The sequence below is a fragment of the Triticum urartu genome, chromosome 3 (assembly GCF_003073215.2).
Source record: "Triticum urartu cultivar G1812 chromosome 3, Tu2.1, whole genome shotgun sequence".
Lineage (NCBI taxonomy): Eukaryota > Viridiplantae > Streptophyta > Magnoliopsida > Poales > Poaceae > Triticum > Triticum urartu.
The window spans coordinates 123,822,150-123,841,052 of record NC_053024.1 but is presented as its reverse complement, the minus strand read 5'-3'; the positions used below and the strand labels follow the sequence as shown (position 1 = coordinate 123,841,052).

At 42.6% G+C, this 18,903-nt stretch overlaps 2 protein-coding genes across 2 annotated transcripts; both read right to left on the bottom strand.

Moving 5' to 3' along the window:
* Positions 1 to 13,755: 13,755 nt before the first annotated feature.
* On the bottom strand, positions 13,756 to 14,428 carry LOC125543244 (protein RALF-like 9). Its single transcript, XM_048706530.1, has one exon. The coding sequence runs from the start codon at positions 14,222 to 14,224 to the stop codon at positions 13,823 to 13,825; it is 402 nt and encodes a 133-aa protein (XP_048562487.1). The 5' UTR covers positions 14,225 to 14,428; the 3' UTR covers positions 13,756 to 13,822.
* A 132-nt stretch (positions 14,429 to 14,560) lies between these two features.
* On the bottom strand, positions 14,561 to 18,287 carry LOC125543243 (GDSL esterase/lipase At5g45910-like). Its single transcript, XM_048706528.1, has 5 exons — positions 17,886 to 18,287; positions 17,530 to 17,745; positions 17,275 to 17,423; positions 16,897 to 17,170; positions 14,561 to 14,956 (listed from the first exon to the last, which is right to left on the bottom strand). Exons 1-5 carry the CDS (start codon positions 18,127 to 18,129, stop codon positions 14,721 to 14,723), a joined length of 1,119 nt encoding a protein of 372 aa, XP_048562485.1. The 5' UTR covers positions 18,130 to 18,287; the 3' UTR covers positions 14,561 to 14,720.
* Positions 18,288 to 18,903: the final 616 nt, after the last annotated feature.

Here is an 18,903-nt window from a genome sequence, read left to right as displayed (position 1 = left end):
CGCCAGCTAAGGCTCGTCACCAACATGAGGGCTCATAATGACACCTGGTTTGCGGATTACTTGCTAAGGGTAGGCAATGGTACCGAGGAAGTTGACGATCAAGGAAACATACGACTCCCTGAAGATATTTGTGTGTCGTCTACAGGCGAGGGTGACGACCTGGAGAAGCTGATTGGCCATGTGTTTCCGAGACTAGATGACAACATGTCTGATCCGAATTACATGACTTCACGCGCAATCCTCTCCACCACGAACGACAACATCGACAAGATAAACATACGCATGGTAGAGCGTTTTCGGGGGGAAGAAGTAATCTACCATAGCGTTGACAGTGCAGAAGACGACCCATATGGCTACTATGCTCCTGAGTTCCTAAATGGATTGACTCCCAACGGTCTGCCTCCGCATGCACTCAAACTGAAGCTCAACTGCCCTGTCATACTTCTGAGGAACATTGATCTGGCTAATGGTCTGTGTAATGGGACGAGGCTTGTGGTGCGAGGTTTCGAGAGGAACGCCATCGACGCAGAAATCGTGATCGGACAACACGCAGGTAGGAGGGTATTCCTTCCTCGAATACCCCTATGCCCATCTGACAACGACATGTTTCCATTCAAGTTCAAGAGGAAGCAATTTCCTGTAAGGCTTAGCTTTGCTATGACGATTAACAAGGCTCAAGGACAGACGATTCCGATTGTTGGCATGTACCTACCTAATCCGGTGTTTTCTCATGGTCAACTCTATGTCGCATTGTTTCGAGCCACCGCGAAGAGAAATATAAAGATCCTCATTGAGAAGGAGAAGGACAAGGAGAATGGCAAGAAGCAAAGCAGTAAATCAAAGAAGCGAAAACGACCTACCTTGTCCTTACAAACCTCGATGAAGAACATCGTCTATAAGGAAATCCTTACAGGCTGAAGTCCGCTCTTAAATATGACAGAGGATTTACTCTTATGCTACAGATAAGTTGGTGCTCTTCGGTGTTCTTGTACAGATATCTTATCTTTCGATGTTAGCAATTAAACCTTATTATGTTTATACAATAAGTCAAATATTAATAATATTGCCTCGGATTTGTGACTTTGCAAGCTGCCAATTTTTGTTGTATGTGACATTATTTTCCCTTTTGCTGGATTGCTTATATATATTATTCTTTTGTTGTTTTGTAATCAATCATCTACTGCATCTAAACTCGGCTTTGTTTTCCTGCACAAATTTTGCACACTACCTGGGTCAATCCGTTGTTGTAAAACTAGACTCCACTGGAGTGTTCTACATTAGATAAGTTTTTATGATGCACCCCCAAAGCATGCAATTCTGAACATGCAGAAAAAAATAAGCATGTAAACAATAATATTACACCAAAAATATCACAACTATATAAACTTTCATCTCTGTTACTAATTAGGAAGAAGGTCATTTCTACTGAAACTACAATGACAATGTCACTAGACTAGAAAACAACTTAATCTTTAATCCCAGTGCAGTAGTGAAACACTTAACCTTTAGGCATGTTTGCATGCTTTCAGTACTGTCACAATTCAGGCCATATTCGTTTGACATAAATTTCCTGGTTTGGTGCTGAAAATTGGCAGTGTATTGTGAAATAACAGTACTAACAGATTATTCTACTGTTATTTATCTAGAGATGGGAGTAGGCTGAATTAGAGCGGGATTGGGCATATGGATACACACAGAAATCTTGCTGAATTGCTTTTTAAACATGTAAATGCTACTCCTTGCTGTACTTTTTAAAAATACTCCTTGATGTGCATTCAGACTCAGAATTCAGAGTGGCTAGAATTTAGTTGCAAATCAATCAGATACGGCGCACCAGCGAAGTGCTTCCACAAGTACACCTAGCAGTTCAGAACTGCAACTACTCCTACTGCAAACAAAATTCAGTAAATTTCAGTGCATCTACTGCAAACAAAATTCAGTGCATCAACTCCATGTACTCCTAGAGTACTCTTTCTTTGAAATTCAGTGCATCTACTGGAAACAAAATTCATTAAATTTTTAGCAACTACTCCTACTGCACAAAAAATTGAGTGAATTAAGCATGCAGAGATACCTTCCACAACTTGATTCACATGTTTGGATTCAGTTGCATTGATGGATTCAGAGTACTACTGCCGGCACTCCCTGTTTCTTGGCTTGCTGAAGAAAGAAAGCAACCAACCAACAAATTCAGAGGAGGGGCTCGCAAGCAAGCAAGCAGGCCAAGAGAGAAAAGGAGGGGCTTACCATCAGCAATGCGGGAGCCGGGCGAGGTAGCGCTTGCTGAGACGGTCGATGGAGATGCCGAGGTCGCCGGGCGCGGGGGGCATTTCGGTTTCTTGGCCTGCTGAAGCAGCCGAAGGCGGGCCATGACGGCGCGTGCTTCGAGCTGGACGAGCGTGAGGTCGTGTGGCCGGCCGGCGGCAGCGATGGGGACGTGGACGGATGGTCGGCCACGCCGGTGGCTGAGGCGGAAGTGCCCCCGCGGCGCGTTGCTCAGCGCACGTCGTGCCGCAGAGCTTCGAGCTGTCATCGCGCTGGTCGTGCCTGTGAGGCCGGGTCACGGCGCCGCGGCACATCAGGGGCGACAACGATGGGGCCAACGGAGAGGCAACAACAGCCCGAGAGGGAGAGGCGCCGGTGATGCGGGTGAGGGAGAGGTGCCGACGAGGCGTGCGAGGGAGAGGCGGCGGCGGCGGTGGGAGACGAGGACACCGGCTGTGCGGCTGTGGGGGCGAGAGCGGAGGGAGTGTGGGTGACTCCGCCGTGATCTGGATTGTGTGCGTGAGTGGAAAGGGAGTGGAGAGAGTGAGGAGAAGGAGTTGGTGGGTGCTGGTTGGCCCATGATGCGAGTGGGCTTGGGCTTCTTGGGGCCTTGGATCAGCAACCTTTGTTATAAGAAAACAAATGCCTACAAAAATGATGTACGAAAAAAGATAGTATATATTAAAGTAAAAAGGATATAGATATATTAATTAAACATGGATCATCCAAATAAATCATTTTTATACTTATTCCATATATTCAAAATATCACACAGAAAACACAATTTTGAGTGAAGAAACAAAGTATACTTGGTTTATGTTGGAGAAGGGTGACGCTAAAAAGGGCCGAAAATTCACCGAGTTTTTCACAACATAATGATGTGGAGGCGGTGATATCTCATAAAAAACTAAAAAAGTATGCCAATTTAAATGTTATCGCACAAGGTATTCTTTTCAATGTTATTATCGATCTTTCTTTCATCATATTGCCTTTTGTATTCAGCCAATTTGTCTCATTTTAATACAAATTTGGCTCATTTTTGTATCATGACGATAGACTATGTTTGTATCCCTAGAGATATTACAGTCATCGAATAAATCATGTCTGCCCCAAGAAAACCAAGTTCGTGGACATTGAAGATGCCTTATTATCAAACGATGATTTGGAATGCTTTATGAAGGATGTTATGTTCTTACAGGATGGTGTAAGACCAATTGCATAAACTTTGTAATTAATAATATAAACAATATATAATATCGTAAAACATATATATTATGGTCATTGTGGAATTACAGCTGGCTCATGATCATCTATAAGATAGGGCGGGTGAAAAGGTACATATTATTAGCACGTTTGTTTCTGCCAGATGAAAGAAGACGGACAAAGAGACATAGAAGCATCAAAATTTGTTAAGTGCATCAAGTATATCTCAGTAATTTTTAATAGATTTTTAGTTGGATCATCCCTTATATGTATACGTTGTTAATGTGCTATTTTTCATTATCACTTTACATTACAAAGTTAAGTGGACTTAAATTATTATGTAATTGGGACCGTGTTATAGTGTCTCTATCTTACGATTTCAGAAGCCCGTGGCAACACACGGGCATTCTACTAGTGAATCATAGATGCCCTTAGTTTTGGGTTACCAGTAAGTTATTTTGTTTTGCCTTTTTAGTAGAGTGCAATAGTCTTGGGCTCTTAGCTTGCTATAATATGATAAATGGGGACCACATTGTCTAACATTAGGTTAGTGGTTCGGTTCTTAGGATCTTGGTGTGACCGTAATAGAAATAAGGAAAATATAACACGTACTCTTGTACATTTTTTAAAATAAGGCCGGAGATTTGCCATTTTCATTTATTAAAAACATATTTTCTTGATTAATTTAGAAAAAAGGATGAAACCCGTTAGAAATGCCCACAAATGTCGTCATAGACATGACCGCGTAGGGCACCATTAGCCCACTTGGCTGCTGATACATCTCCAACGTATTTATAATTTTTGATTGTTTCATGCTATTATATTATCAACCCTGGATGTTTTATATGCATTTATATCCTATTTTATATGATTTTTAGGACTAATCTATTAACCTAGAGCCCAGTACCAATTTCTGTTTTTTCCTTGTTTTTGAATATCGCAGAAAAGGAAAAACAAACGGACTCCAATTGACCTGAAAATTCAGGGAGATTGTTTTTGGACCAGAAGAAGCCCACGGAGTACCGCAGATGGACTAGAGGAGTCCAGAGGCCACCATGAGGGTGGGGGCGCGCCCTACCCCCTGGGCCCGCCCCCTATCTCGTGGCCGCCTCGGGGACCCCCCTGACTTGTTCTCGACTCCAACACCTCTTATATATATCCAAACTTTCAGAAAGAAACCTAGACCAGGAGTTCCGCCGCCGCAAGCCTCTGTAGCCACCGAAAACCAATCTAGACCCATTTCGGCACCCTACCGGAGGGGGGGAAATCCTTCTCCGGTGGCCATCTTCATCATCCCGGCGCTCTCCATGACAAGGAGGGAGTAGTTCACCCTCGGGGCTGAGGGTATGTACCAGTAACTATGTGTTTGATCTCTCTCTCTCTCTCGTGTTCTTGATTCGACACGATCTTGATGTATCGCGGGCTTTGCTATTATAGTTGGATCTTATGATGTTTCTCCCCCTCTACTCTCTTGTAATGGATTGAGTTTTCCCTTTGAAGTTATCTTATCGGATTGAGTCTTTAAGGATTTGAGAACACTTGGTGTATGTCTTCCATGTGCTTATTTGTGGTGACAATGGGATATCACGTGATCCACTTGATTTATGTTTTGGTGAACAACTTGCGAGTTCCGTGACCTCCTGAACTTATGCATAGGGGTTGGCACACGTTTTCGTCTTGACTCTCCGGTAGAAACTGTGGGGCACTCTTTGAAGTTCTTTGTGTTGGTTGAATAGATGAATCTGAGATTGTGTGATGCATATCGTATAATCATACCCACGGATACTTGAGGTGACATTGGAGTATCTAGGTGACATTAGGGTTTTGGTTGATTTGTGTCTTAAGGTGTTATTCTAGTACGAACTCTATAATAGATTGAATGGAAAGAATAGCTTCGTGTTATTTTACTACGGACTCTTGAATAGATCGATCAGAAAGGATAACTCTGAGGTGGTTTCGTACCCTAGAATAATCTCTTCGTTTGTTCTCCATTATTAGTGACTTTGGAGTGACTCTTTGTTGCATGTTGAGGGATAGTTATATGATCCAATTATGTAATTATTGTTGAGAGAACTTGCACTAGTGAAAGTATGAACCCTAGGCCTTGTTTCAACACATTGCAATACCGTTTTGCTCACTTTTATCATTAGTTACATTGCTGTTTTTATATTTTCCAGATTACAAAAACCTTTATCTACCATCCATATTGCACTTGTATCACCATCTCTTCGCCGAACTAGTGCACCTATACAATTTACCATTGTATTGGGTGTGTTGGGGACACAAGAGACTCTTTGTTATTTGGTTGCAGGGTTGTTTGAGAGAGACCATCTTCATCCTATGCCTTCCACGGATTGATAAACCTTAGGTCATTCACTTGAGGGAAATTTGCTACTGTCCTACAAACCTCTGCACTTGGAGGCCCAACAATGTCTACAAGAAGAAGGTTGCGTAGTAGACATCAATCTCTTTTCTGGCGCCGTTGCCGGGGAGGCGAGGAAAGCGGCACTAACACCCAGTCAATGAAGCTCTTTTCTGACACCGTTGCCGGGAGGTTAGCGCTTGAAGGTATATCTTTAGATCTTGCAATCAAATCTTTTAGTTTCTGCTTTTATCACTAGTTTAGTTTATAAAAGAAAATTATAAAAATGGAATTGAGGATACCTCATATGCTTCATCTTTTTAATGTCTTTCGTGAAAATAAGGATTCCGATAATTGTGCCAAAGTATTAGAAGAAGAATACATTAAAATGTTTGGCACTAAATCTTTGAATGATGAGCATGATTGCAATGTTGTTAGTATGGATCTTTTGAATATCCATGATGCTAATGATATGCAAAGCCACAAGCTTGGGGATGCTATGTATGATGAAGATGATATTTTCTGTCTCCCAAGTTTTGGTGAGCAAATTTATTATGATGATAGCATGCCTCCTATTTATGATGATTATATTGATGAAAGTGGGTTTGGAAGAGTGTCAACTTTAGGAAGTGATGATCCCACTATTTTGGAGGGTGTTGAATCTTATTGTGATAACTATAAAAGTGGATTTGGAGAGGTCATGACTTTATTTAGTAATGATTCCACTATTTGGGAAGAGGTTCCAATTGATTATGAGAACAAAGTTGCTGTCTATGATGATTATTGTGATGACTTGTATGCTATTAAGAATAATGATATCCCTGAAACTTGTCATCATGATTTTAACTTTAATTGGATTATGCCTCACATGATAGTTATTTTGTTGAGTTTGCTCCCACTACTATTCTTGAGAAGAAATTTGCTTGTGTGGAGAGTAATAAAAATTCTATGCTTGTAGATCATGAAAAAAATGCTTTATGTGATGGTTATATTGTTAAATTCATTCATGATACTACTAAAAATTATTATGAGAGAGGAACATATGCTTTTACATATTGCAATAATATCAAGTTTCCTCTCTATGTGCTTAAAATCTTGAAGTTATGCTTGTTTTGCCTTCCTATGCTAGTTGATTATTGTTTTCATAAGTTGTTTGCTCACAAAATCCCTATGCATAGGAAGTGGGTTAGACTTAAATGTGTTAGTAATATGCTTCATGATTCTCTCTTTATGTTTCAATTCTTATCTTTTATATGAGCATCATTGAAATCATCATGCCTAGCTAGGGGCGTTAAACGATAGCGCTTGTTGGGAGGCAACCTAATTTTATTTTTGTTCTTTGCTTTTTGCTCCTGTTTAGTAATAATTAATTCATCTAGCCTCTGTTTAGATGTGGTTTTATGTTTTAATAGCTCTAGTGCATTCGTTGCATGGTAATCCCTACTCACTCAAATTGATATCTATTGATGGGCATCTCCATAGCCCGTTGATACGTCTAGTTGATGTGAGATTGTCTTCTCCTTTTTGTCTTCTCCACAACCACCATTCTATTCCACCTATAGTGGTATGTCCATGGCTCACGCTCATGTATTGCATGAAGATTGAAAAGGTTTGAGAACATCAAAAGTATGAAACAATTGCTTGGCTTGTCATCGGGGTTGTGCATGATTTAAATATTTTGTGTGATGAAGATAGAGCATAGCCAGACTATATGATTTTTTAGGGATAGCTTTCTTTGGCCATGTTATTTTGAGAAGACATGATTGCTTTGTTAGTATGCTTGAAGTATTATTATTTTCATGTCAATATTAAAATTTTGTCTTCAATCTTTCGGATCTGAATATTCTTGCCACAATAAATAGAATTACATGTATAAATATGATAGGTAGCATTCCACATCAAAAATTCTGTTTTTATCATTTACCTACTCGAGGACGAGCAGGAATTAGGCTTGGGGATGCTTGATATGTCTCCAACGTATCTATAATTTTTTATTGTTCCATGCTATTATATTATCAACCTTGGATGTATTATATGCATTTATATGCTATTTTATATAATTTTTGGGATTAACCTATTAACCTAAAGCCCAATGCCAATTTTTGTTTTTTTCCTTGTTTTTGAGTATCACAGAAAAAGAAAATCAAACAGAGTCCAATTGACCTGAAAATTCACGGAGATTGTTTTTGGACCATAAGAAGCTCACAGAGTACCGAAGATGGACCAGAGGAGTCCCGAGGCCACCACGAGGGTGGGGGCGCGCTCCCTTATCTCGTGGTCGCCTCGGGGACCCCCTGACTTGTTCCCGACTCCAACACTTCTTATATATACCCAAACTTTCAAAAAGAAACCTAGATCGGGAGTTCCGTCACTGCAAGCCTCTATAGCCACCAAAAACTAATCTAGACCCGTTCTGGCACCCTGTCGGAGGGAGGGAATCCCTCTTCGGTGGTCATCTTCATCATCCCGGGGCTCTCCATGACGAGGAGGGAGTAGTTCACCCTCGGGGCTGAGGGTATGTACCAGTAGCTATGTGTTTGATCTCTCTCTCTCTCTCGTGTTCTTGATTCGGCACGATCTTGATGTATCGCGAGCTTTGCTATTATAATTGGATTTTATGATGTTTCTCCCCTCTACTCTCTTGTAATGGATTGAGTTTTCCCTTTGAAGTTATCTTATCGGATTGAGTCTTTAAGGATTTGAGAACACTTGACGTATGTCTTGTATGTGCTTATCTATGCTGACAATGGGATATCACGCGATCCACTTGATGTATGTTTTAGTGATTAACTTGCGAGTTCCGTGACCTCGTGAACTTATGCATAGGGGTTGGCACACGTTTTCGTCTTGACTCTCCGGTAGAAACTGTGGGGCACTCTTTGAAGTTCTTTGTGTTGGTTGAATAGATGAATCCGAGATTGTGTGCTGCATGTCGTATAATCATACCCACGGATACTTGAGGTGATATTGGAGTATCTAGGTGACATTAGGGTTTTGGTTGATTTGTGTCTTAAGGTGTTATTCTAGTACAAACTCTATGATAGATTGAATGAAAAGAATAGCTTCGTGTTATTTTACTACGGACTCTTGAATAGATCGATCAGAAAGGATAACTTTGAGGTGGTTTCATACCCTACAATAATCTCTTCGTTTGTTCTCTGCTATTAGTGACTTTGGAGTGACTCTTTGTTGCATATTGAGGGATAGTTATATGATCCAATTATGTTATTATTGTTGAGAGAACTTGCACTAGTGAAAGTATGAACCCTAGGCCTTGTTTCAACGCACTGCAATACCGTGTTCGCTCACTTTTATCATTAGTTACATTGCTATTTTTATATTTTCGGATTACAAAAACCTTTATCTACCATCCATATTGCACTTGTATTATCATCTGTTCATGGAACTAGTGCACCTATGCAATTTACCATTGTATTGGGTGTGTTGGGGACACAAGAGACTTTGTTATTTGGTTGTAGGGTTGTTTGAGAAAGACCATCTTGATCCTATGCCTCCCACGGATTGATAAACCTTAGGTTAGCCACTTGAGGGAAATTTGCTACTGTCCTACAAATCTCTGCACTTGAAGGCCCAACAACGCCTACAAGAAGAAGGTTATGTTGTAGACATCAGCTGCCAACACAAAACACGGCGCCGCCGTCAAGAAGACTGGTCCAGGTTGACTACACGTGCCATTATTATCACCCCTCCATGAGCCAATGACTTCAACTACCACTAATAGAAAAATTCCCATTTGCCCTGGTTCCAGAGGGCCTTTAGTCCAGGTTCTCCCCCCCCCCAGTCCCGGTTCTGTTACGAACTGGGACTAAAGGCCCTCCACGTCGCCGCTAACACCAACCGGGACTAAGGAAATTTTATGATTTTTTTAAGTTTTCCTGATTTTCAAATTTCTGAATTATTTTACAATTTAATCTCTAATCACCCTTCATCACTGCTCAATTTAACCTCTAATCTCTAATCACCCCTCATCATTCCAAATCATCTAACTTTCCGGCCGGTCACCCATCCTCTCACTACTCCAGCTTGAGCATGCTTAACTTCCGGGTTCTATTCCCCCTCGTTTCCAAGTCTGCACTTGTTGTTTTCCTGACAATAGTAAGATGTCAATCCTATTAACCTTCAGGAGTTTAGCTTGAGCATGAAGTCACACGATTCACTGTTTGAGTTTGAAACTATTGTTCTAAAAACAATAATTATTTAGTAACACTAATATTTCTTGAATAAGTAGTTTGACCACAGTTTGACTAGATTTGACCAAAATTAAAAAAAATGAAATAATTATTTAGTAACACTAATATTGTTGAATAATTATTTAGTAACACTAATACTTCTTGAATATGTAGTTTGACCAGATTTAACCAAAATAAAAAAATGAAATTTGAGCATAACTTTTTTCCTAGAATTTGAGGATTCAAAAAATTTGCAAAACGGCCTACAACGGTCAAAATCGGATGCGGATTTTCGTGCTGAATTTTGATATATTACATGTTTTTTCCGACATCATATGCAAAAGTTAGCTAATTTTTTTTAAAATAATACTAATTCTTTATTAAATTTTAGAAATATTACGCCGTAATTATATATTTTTTTAAATAATACCCAGTCGGCCTACTGCTGCCTGATTGGCCGACTGGATCCAATCAGCCCACTACTGGTCGATTGGCGCCTAGTCTGCTTCCTCTAGGCCGACACGTGCATGCACCCATTTATCTGTTGACTAGGTATTTGGAAAACATTGAAAAATATTTTTAAAATGTTGATCATGCATATAAAAATGTTAATCAAGCATTTGAAAAAAATGTTGAACAAGTATTTGAAAAATGTTAAAAGAATATTTGAAAACTGTTGAATAGGTATTTGAAAAATGTTAAAGAAGTATTTTAAAAAATGGATGTTTTTTTAAATAATACAATTTTTTTATTAAATTTCAAAAATATTATGCCATAATAATATTTTTCTAAAATATTACATACTCGGCCTACTGCTGACCGGCTGGATCCTGTCAGCCTACTGCTGGCCGATTGGCCCCCAGTCGGCCCACTATCGGCTGATTGGATCCAGTCGGCCCACTATCGGCTGATTGGATCCAGTCGGCCCACTGCTGGCCGATTGGTCCTAGTCAGTCCTCTGCTGGCCGATTGGCACCCAGTCTGCTTCCTCTAGGCCGACAGGTGCATGCACCCATTTATCTGTTGAATAGGTATTTGAAAAATGTTGAATAAGTATTTTAAAAAATGTTGATCATGTATATAAAAATGTTAATCAAGCATTTGCAAAAAATGTTGAACAAGTATTTGAAAAAAATATTGAAGAAGTATTTGAAAAAACTATTGAAGAAGTATTTGAAAAAACTATTAATCATGTATATAAAAATGTTGAACAAGTATTTGTAAAAATGTCGATCATGTATATAAAAATCTTGAATAAGTATTTGAAAATTTTTGAACAAGTATTTAAATATTTTTGAACAAGTATTTTAAAAAATTGAATGAGTATTTGAAAAAATGTTTAACATCTGGAAGCTGGTGGGGTGGTTAGCTGGGTTGGGGATCGATGCCTGGTCTCCATGGCAATAACCTGCGCAGCTAACCACCCCATCACCTTCCAATTACTGGTTAGAAAAGGGATCGCGACCAACTAGAGGTGACTGAGCCGGTCTTCTCCATTATTTCTTTCTTTTTTCTTTTCTTTCTATATTATTTTTTCCAAATACTTGTTCAATTTTTTAAATACTTGTTCAATTTTTTTCAAATACTTGTTCAACATTTTTATATACATTAGCAACATTTTTACAAATACTTGTTCAACATTTTTATATGCATGATTAATATTTTTTAAAATACTTGTTCAACATTTTTTACAAATGCTTGATTAACATTTTTATATACATGATCAACATTTTTTAAAATATTTCTTCAACATTTTTTCAAATACTTGTTCAACATTTTTCAAATACTTGTTCAATATTTTTGCCAAATACTTGATTAACATTTTTATATGCATGATCAACAATTTTTAAAATAATTTTTTCAACATTTTTCAAATATCTATTCAACAGATAAATGGGTGCATGCACCTGTCGTCCTAGAGGAAGTAGACTGGCCAACAGTGGGCCGACTGAGGCCAATCGGCCAGCAGTAGGCTGACTGGATCCAATTGGCCGGCTGTGGGCCGACTGGGGGCCAATCGGCCAACAGTAGGCCGACTGGATCCAATCATTAGTAGGCCGACTGGGTAATATTTAAAAAATAATAATTACGGCGTAATATTTCTGAAATTTAATAAAAAAATTGTATTATTTTAAAAAAAATTAGCCAAAAGTAATAACCGTTTTACTTTTTCATAATACTTTTTTGCAAAACATGTCCAAATTTAAGTTTTTTAATTTTCCTAACTAGTAGATGTAGTAATATAACTACATCTCGAAGGATTTTATTTTTTAAAGTTTTTATCATTTTTTTTCAAAACTAAAATGACGATACAGGGGGAGGGGGGTTGAGTTTGAGACACGAACCCCTTTAGTCCTGGTTTGAGACATGAACTGGGACTAAAGGGCGTCCCGCTTCGTGTCTCAGACCGGTGCCTTTTAGTCTCGGTTCGTGTCAGTCTCGGTTTGAAATACGAACCAAGACTAAAGGGCATCGCACCCTTTAATCCCGGTTCGTGTCTCAAATTAGGACTAAAGATCTCATTTAAACCGGGACTAATGCCTTTAGCTGCTCAAATCAGAACTAATGCTCACATTAGTCCCAGTTCGTAATGCAACCGGGACTAATGTGTATATTGAGCTGTGATCAAAACCCTGTTTTCTACTAGTGTACACTGTAGACTACCAACAACATAGCTCTTGCCACAACAAACACATAAGCCTATGATGATGCATGCCAAACAATCGACCAACCCACATTAGCGACAAGAGTTCCATAAGCCCATGTCGTGCAGATGCCCGTTGGGATGGGGATCACTAGTTATAATAAATTTTTTGAGCGGAAAATCACTACTCCCTCCATTTCTAAATATAAGTCTTTTTAAAGATTTTCATATAGACTGCATACATATGCACATAGACATACTTTAAAATGTAGATTCACTTATTTTACCCCGTATATAGTCCATATCATAGAAGTTCTAAAAATACTTAGCCTGTGTTTTGTAGCAAAGTATTATATAAACCAAAGTATCAAAAACTACAGTAATTTTGTCTGTAGGTGTGAGATACCATAGTTTTATCAAAACAGAGTATTTTGCAGTATTCACAACACATAGAACCTGTTTGGCTTTTGCCGCATAACACTGTAAATTTTGCTGTTTAGCCGTTGTGTTTAAGCACTCAGTAGCTCTGTTTTTAAAAAAGAGGTTTGGGGTTTTTTTTTTATGCAGAGAAAAAACTACAGTTTGCCCAATACTACAATATTAAAAACACAATTGTTAGGGGCAATCAAACAGCTCATTGTAAATAAAACTGTGGCAATCGCAAAAATTATAGTATTTTCAAAATACTTAGAAAATACTTTGCTATCAAATATGGCCTTATATTTAGGAGCGGAGGAAGTGGTTATAATAAAGGGTTGGCTATCGCTATAAGCCTGGATGTGTTGAGCGGGCTTTCGGCCCGGCTCATGGCCCGCTATGGATCGGACTGAACGGTCCAGGCCTTGTAAAAAAATCGGCCGGTCCGGGTTGTCGAATTAGGCCCGACCAATGTTGCATTAACAGTAATTTAGTAGTGCTAAAAAAGGTATTTTAGTAGTGTCTTGTCTAAAAAAGTAATTTAGTAGTGTGGATTCTAATGCTTTCTACGGATCTGGTCAAGCTTTAAACAGTTTGATTCAGAGACAGCACTGCATGATCTTGTATTCATGAAAGAAGCGAGTGTGTTGCATCATACTCCTGGCTTGCACACGGCACCGGATCAACGTTCAAACGTTCGAGCAAAGCAAGAGATACACACGCATGCAGGCACGCGTCGCATCAGCCGCGGCAACGGTTGATCTTGCTGCAGCCGCGCGTGTAAGAGTTGGCCACCGCGGAAGGCCGGACGCTGGCGTCGGAGGTGTTGGCGCCGTTCCCGCGCAGGAGAGCACCGTAGCTGATAACGCCGTCGGTCGACGCTGGCCGCGCCCCGTCGGCCTCCTGGGCCGCCAGCACGAGGCTCGCCAGCACCAGGACCACCAGCGCGAGCCGCATGCTCATCACCTTCCCCATGCCTGCTCCTCCCTCCTGTGTTCTTCCAAGCAAAGAACAGAGAACAAAGAAACTTGATACGAGGAGGTGACCTACGACGTTGGCAGATGCAGAGCAAAGGGTCCCTTTCAACTGGGCACGCCGCCTAAAACACGAGCGGACCAGAGAAAACTCAGAGGCCTGTGCCATGTTTAGGTCTTGTTTTTCCAGCGAGCCTGCATCTTTTCCAAACACACGGAGCTATCTTGTACTTCCTCCGTCTCATAATATAGGAGTGTTTTTGACACTACATTAATTAAAAAACGCTCTTATATTATCAGACCGAGGGAGTAGCTTTTTAATAATTCTGATAGGAGGTTACGCATATCGCAATTAATCTTCTTTATCTCTTCTGTTTTCTTTTCTCCTTGTAACGCATGCATGTATGCATCTCCAGGGATATGCCTCTGCGTATGTATTTAACACCAAGCCGTCGCCTCTAACGATGTAAGACGTTGCACCCATTTTCCCAAAATCTCCTTCATGTCGTGAACAAACAGAACCAATTAATTAACAATTAACCAATCTGCACAAGGCATGTTCTGTTCTTTGACCTCCTTTCCTTTCTCTACAGTAGTGACCCACCCATGTGCAGGCGGCAATGGCATGTACGCAAAAACAAGCCTGTGTACTACTACTAGTGCTGCTACTCGAGGTTCCGGTTGCCGACGATGGGCGGGTCGGCGAAGGGCCCGTAGAGCCAGCCCCTGGCGATGTGGCCGTAGGAGGCCTCCGTGAGGTGGATGCCGTCCCAGCTCCAGTGGTTGGAGGGGTCGTCGCACGCGTACGCGCCGGGCTCTCCGCACTTGGACGTCAGGTTGAAGTTGTACACCCCCACGCCCGCCGCCCCGCAGCACGCCCTCGGCTTCTGCCTCAGCATCCCTGCAACCAACCAAGGACCAAAAAAATTCACGTCCATCAAAATTATCATCATTGCAGCATCTGTCGCTTGTAGATAAGAATAGATAAATGTCCAGAATGCATTGTCTGATTCCAAGCCGGATTGCCCGGATCGCAACGTGCGTCATACTTCTGGGTCACTCTCCTCTTGTCTTGCCTGCTCTTTCGTGGGAGAGGCTACCAAAATGGACCAGACAAGAGCTAAAAAAATGGACCGGACAAAGGGCATTGCGGAGTAGTACGTCTTCGACCAAGTCACGCTGTTTTCACTTGATTTATTAAAATGGGTCATCACAAGCTCAATGTTGGAAAAAATGAGTGTCGTGAGGAATCAGTGCACAGCGGCACACCAGCTGCCTGCCCATTTTCTTCTTCCATGATAAAGAAAATAATCGGCTTGTTAGACCGGATCTACTCGTAATTAATTATATCGAGCGGTCGTTTTCTCCTTGTAAGAAATTAAGCTGATGTGCACACATATCTGTGATACTACCATGTACTAGAACCAAGACCAAGTTGCGCGAATAATGCTTGCATGACTGTGCCTGATTGTTGTATGATTACTTGATTAGGGGGACGAAAATGATAGGGGGAGAGCCTTCCAGATGTACAGTGCAGACAAGCTGAATGTGTCAAGTGGATGGCCCCAAATACGGTACAGACAAGCTAAACATGCATGCACACAGCTATATGTGTTGTTTTGCTCTTGTACTTCTGATGATCGTAGTTTGCACTTCCTAGTTTTTCTTTAGCTATAGTTAAACTTTTGCGAAGTGTACACAACTGTAAACTATCATTGGGGCCAGCCGATTCTATGCATTTGATTCGTTTTGCTTTTCGAATGATGACACTTAGGTCCAACAGAGCGCGCCCAACATTCTAATTGCTTCAGTTAAATCCCAAATTGCTAGCTGCCCATGTTATACAACTACCAGTTGATCATGAACAGGTCAATGCTCTACGGATCACATGGACCAGCAATCAAGGCGCCACTAATTAAGACTTCGAAATACAATAACAAAACTAGGTTAATTAAAAAAATGAAACGACCATTTTTTTTTATACAAGTGGTTTCGGCTTAGCCGTCTCCACCATGTGTAACAAAATAAATTAGAAAGAGATACTCATGCCATGACAGTTCCTGTACTAGCAGCAGTGCCAATTTATTTCACAGCCCTGCCACAAACTAAACAATGTGATCGATCAGACTAGCTAACTCACCTGATTATGTTTCAAAACTTACCCAAATAAACCGAGCACATAAATGGCACTTGAATTTTTCAGGACAAAATAATGTGGCAGTATGGGGTGGGGTTCCATCGATCGATTGGCTGGCTATGTCATCGGTCGTTTAGTTAGGTGTCGCATCAACATCGTCATGCTACACGTACGTAGGCGCCTACGAAATTAGTACCGGGTAGAATCGAGTACCCCTCCACGTTTCTTAATCGGTTGCAATGTTGACGACGCCATCGCCATGCCAGCCATGTACGTAGCTGGACCGAAGCTTCTTTTTGTGGGAAATTCATCCTCACCTCCCGTTCGCGAGAAGGGTTCGTGGTCTTTGTGCGTTTGATCACGAAACCTCTCAGAAATGGTAGGAACGTTCGGCCCAACCACCGGTTTGGATTGCCCGCCCGGAAATGCATGCGCGCTCCCGTCACCCCGTTGATTCTTTTGGTTTCTTCTCCCGCCCCTTCCCCAGCTCCCTCCCATGCTTGTGTTCATCACGGTTCACGCCACCTCGTAACAAATAATTATTCGCGTAGCGTTGCCGATTTGAATTTTTACAAAATTCGAGCTCTGGAATAGAAGTGAAAGTTCTTTATGTCCGTTTTAAACCTTTTTTCATTCAAAAAAGGGTGACGGGGGACAGGTGGTGGGCCCGGTGTGTCAGCGCCCGTACACGTTGTTTGACTCACCCCATTTCTCGGCGTGGAGGACGAATTGGATGGTGGGCGTGTAGTAGTCGGCGTACATGATGCGCACGTCGGCGTGCTTCTTCCGGAGCTCCACGATCTTGCGCTGCAGCGCCACGTTGTGCACCCACGACAGCGTGTTGAGGTCCTTGATGCACCCGCTCTTGCCGCCGTACATCTCCGGCTGCTTCCGGAAGATGGACAGGTACACCGGGAAGCAGCCGATCGGCAGCACCCCGGGCACCACCAGCTCCACCGCCCCCTCCGCGATCAGCTTCTGCACCATCGATCGTCGAGCGCGCGCGCCAGCCGGCGGTGAGATTTTTATAATTGAACGGCAGGCCGGCGGCCGGGGACTCACGTGGACGCGCGGTTAATTACCTCGATTCCCTCGCCGATGGAGTTGACGACGTCCCCCACGAACTCGTGCACCTCCTCCAGCGGCCGGAACGCGAAGAGCGGCGAGTTGTAGTCGTTGCCGCCGAACTCGCCCACGATGAACAGCGACCGCCGGAACAGGCCCCTGCACTCTGATCAACCCAAGCCGGCGGGCGCGCCCAATGCATGCGCATCAGCTTACACGTTGAGGTAACCAGTAATTGAGATGCATGTATGTATCGATGAGCGACGACCAACCTTCGGGGGAGCTGCAGATTTTGGGCTTCATCTCCTGCAGCCACTTGATCTGGGTGTGCAGGGAGCCGGAGTTCCACACCGTCTTGCCCAGCCCCTTGGCCACGAAGTAGCTGGTGTCCAGCGCCGTGGCGCCGGTGATGGCGAAGTTGGCGCCGTGGTGGAACGTGGCGTTGCGCGCCTTGGACGGCGGCAGCAGCGGCAGCCCCAGCTCCTGCGCTGCTCATGCGCACAACAGACAACCGAGACAACACACTTCAGAAAATGACGGCTGCTAATGCTAGCTGAGCTGAGACTAACCAACCATGACGAGAGAAACCGACGATGATCATCCAGTTTAAATTTAATCAATCAATTACCGATGAAGTCGACGACGAGGCGGCCGTCGGAGCAGCGGCCGGTGGGGTAGCCGAAGTAGGTCATGCCGTAGGGCAGCTTCGCGGTGGCGAGGTACTCCGGGATGCCGTCCACGACGAGGTTGCCGGCGTCCACCAGGGAGTCCCCGAAGTTGAAGATGGCGGCGTACTTCTTGGCCGCCGCCTGCTGCCCCGCGAGCACGAGCAGGAGGAGGACGCAGGCCGATAACCGGCGCCTCATCGTCATGATCGCACGCGCGCCCGGCGAGGTTGGTGTCACGCACGTACGTACCGGCGGAGACCTGGCCGAGCTTAATGGCTTCGCTCGATCGGCGCGCCCGTTTAAATCCTTGCGCGGAGATGGTCTCCGGTACGGTGGTGGTGGTTAAAGTAATGGAAGGATCTTTTGATCAAAGTGCGACGGTATTGGCTCGTTTAATTGTTTGATCAAGTCTCGGGCTCCGGCGAGAGGGTGGGGCCGAATGATTTAGTCGTGAGCGCGACGGAATACTCCAGCCAGCCAGCCAGCCAGCCAGCAAGGTCAATAGTCTGCAAGACGTTCTTAACGGGTTCGGGCCCCGCTTGTGATTTGCGGGTGATTAAGCGGCGGTTTTGCTGAAACGCAGCTGACTGGTTTAAAGTGGCATCATCTTTCTTGGACGCTGGATCGTTCTGAGATTCGTGCTATGGTTTTGATTATTTTTTTAGTTGAAACCGTAGGGGCTCATACCCATAGGAGAATATCAGGCGATACCATCACTTAGATGCTCCCATAATATCCCATGGCTCGATACTCCTGCTTTAATGCACAACCAACAAATTTTTGAAAAAATAGATCAAATATTGTAGTTTCAAGGAATACCAAGAACTAAGGAGTACAGTTCGCGGTAGGTTGTAAATCAGTGGGGGGCCTAGGAACTATGGACCCGGAGTGCCAAACATCGATACATTGGTTTTGGAGAAATTACACAAAAGTACTATGTTTATCGAGGAATTACACAAAAGAGTACATTTGGGCTTA

Excerpts from the sequence above, each read along its gene's own strand:
- LOC125543244 (XM_048706530.1), bottom strand. The coding sequence starts at position 14,224 with ATGGCACAGGCCTCTGAGTTTTCTCTGGTCCGCTCGTGTTTTAGGCGG.
- LOC125543243 (XM_048706528.1), bottom strand. The coding sequence starts at position 18,129 with ATGACGATGAGGCGCCGGTTATCGGCCTGCGTCCTCCTCCTGCTCGTG. Across the intron at positions 17,746-17,885 it reads CCTCGTCGTCGACTTCATCG|CGCAGGAGCTGGGGCTGCCG; the intron begins GTAATTGATTGA and ends GCGCATGAGCAG. Across the intron at positions 17,171-17,274 it reads CCATCGGCGAGGGAATCGAG|AAGCTGATCGCGGAGGGGGC; the intron begins GTAATTAACCGC and ends TCGATGGTGCAG.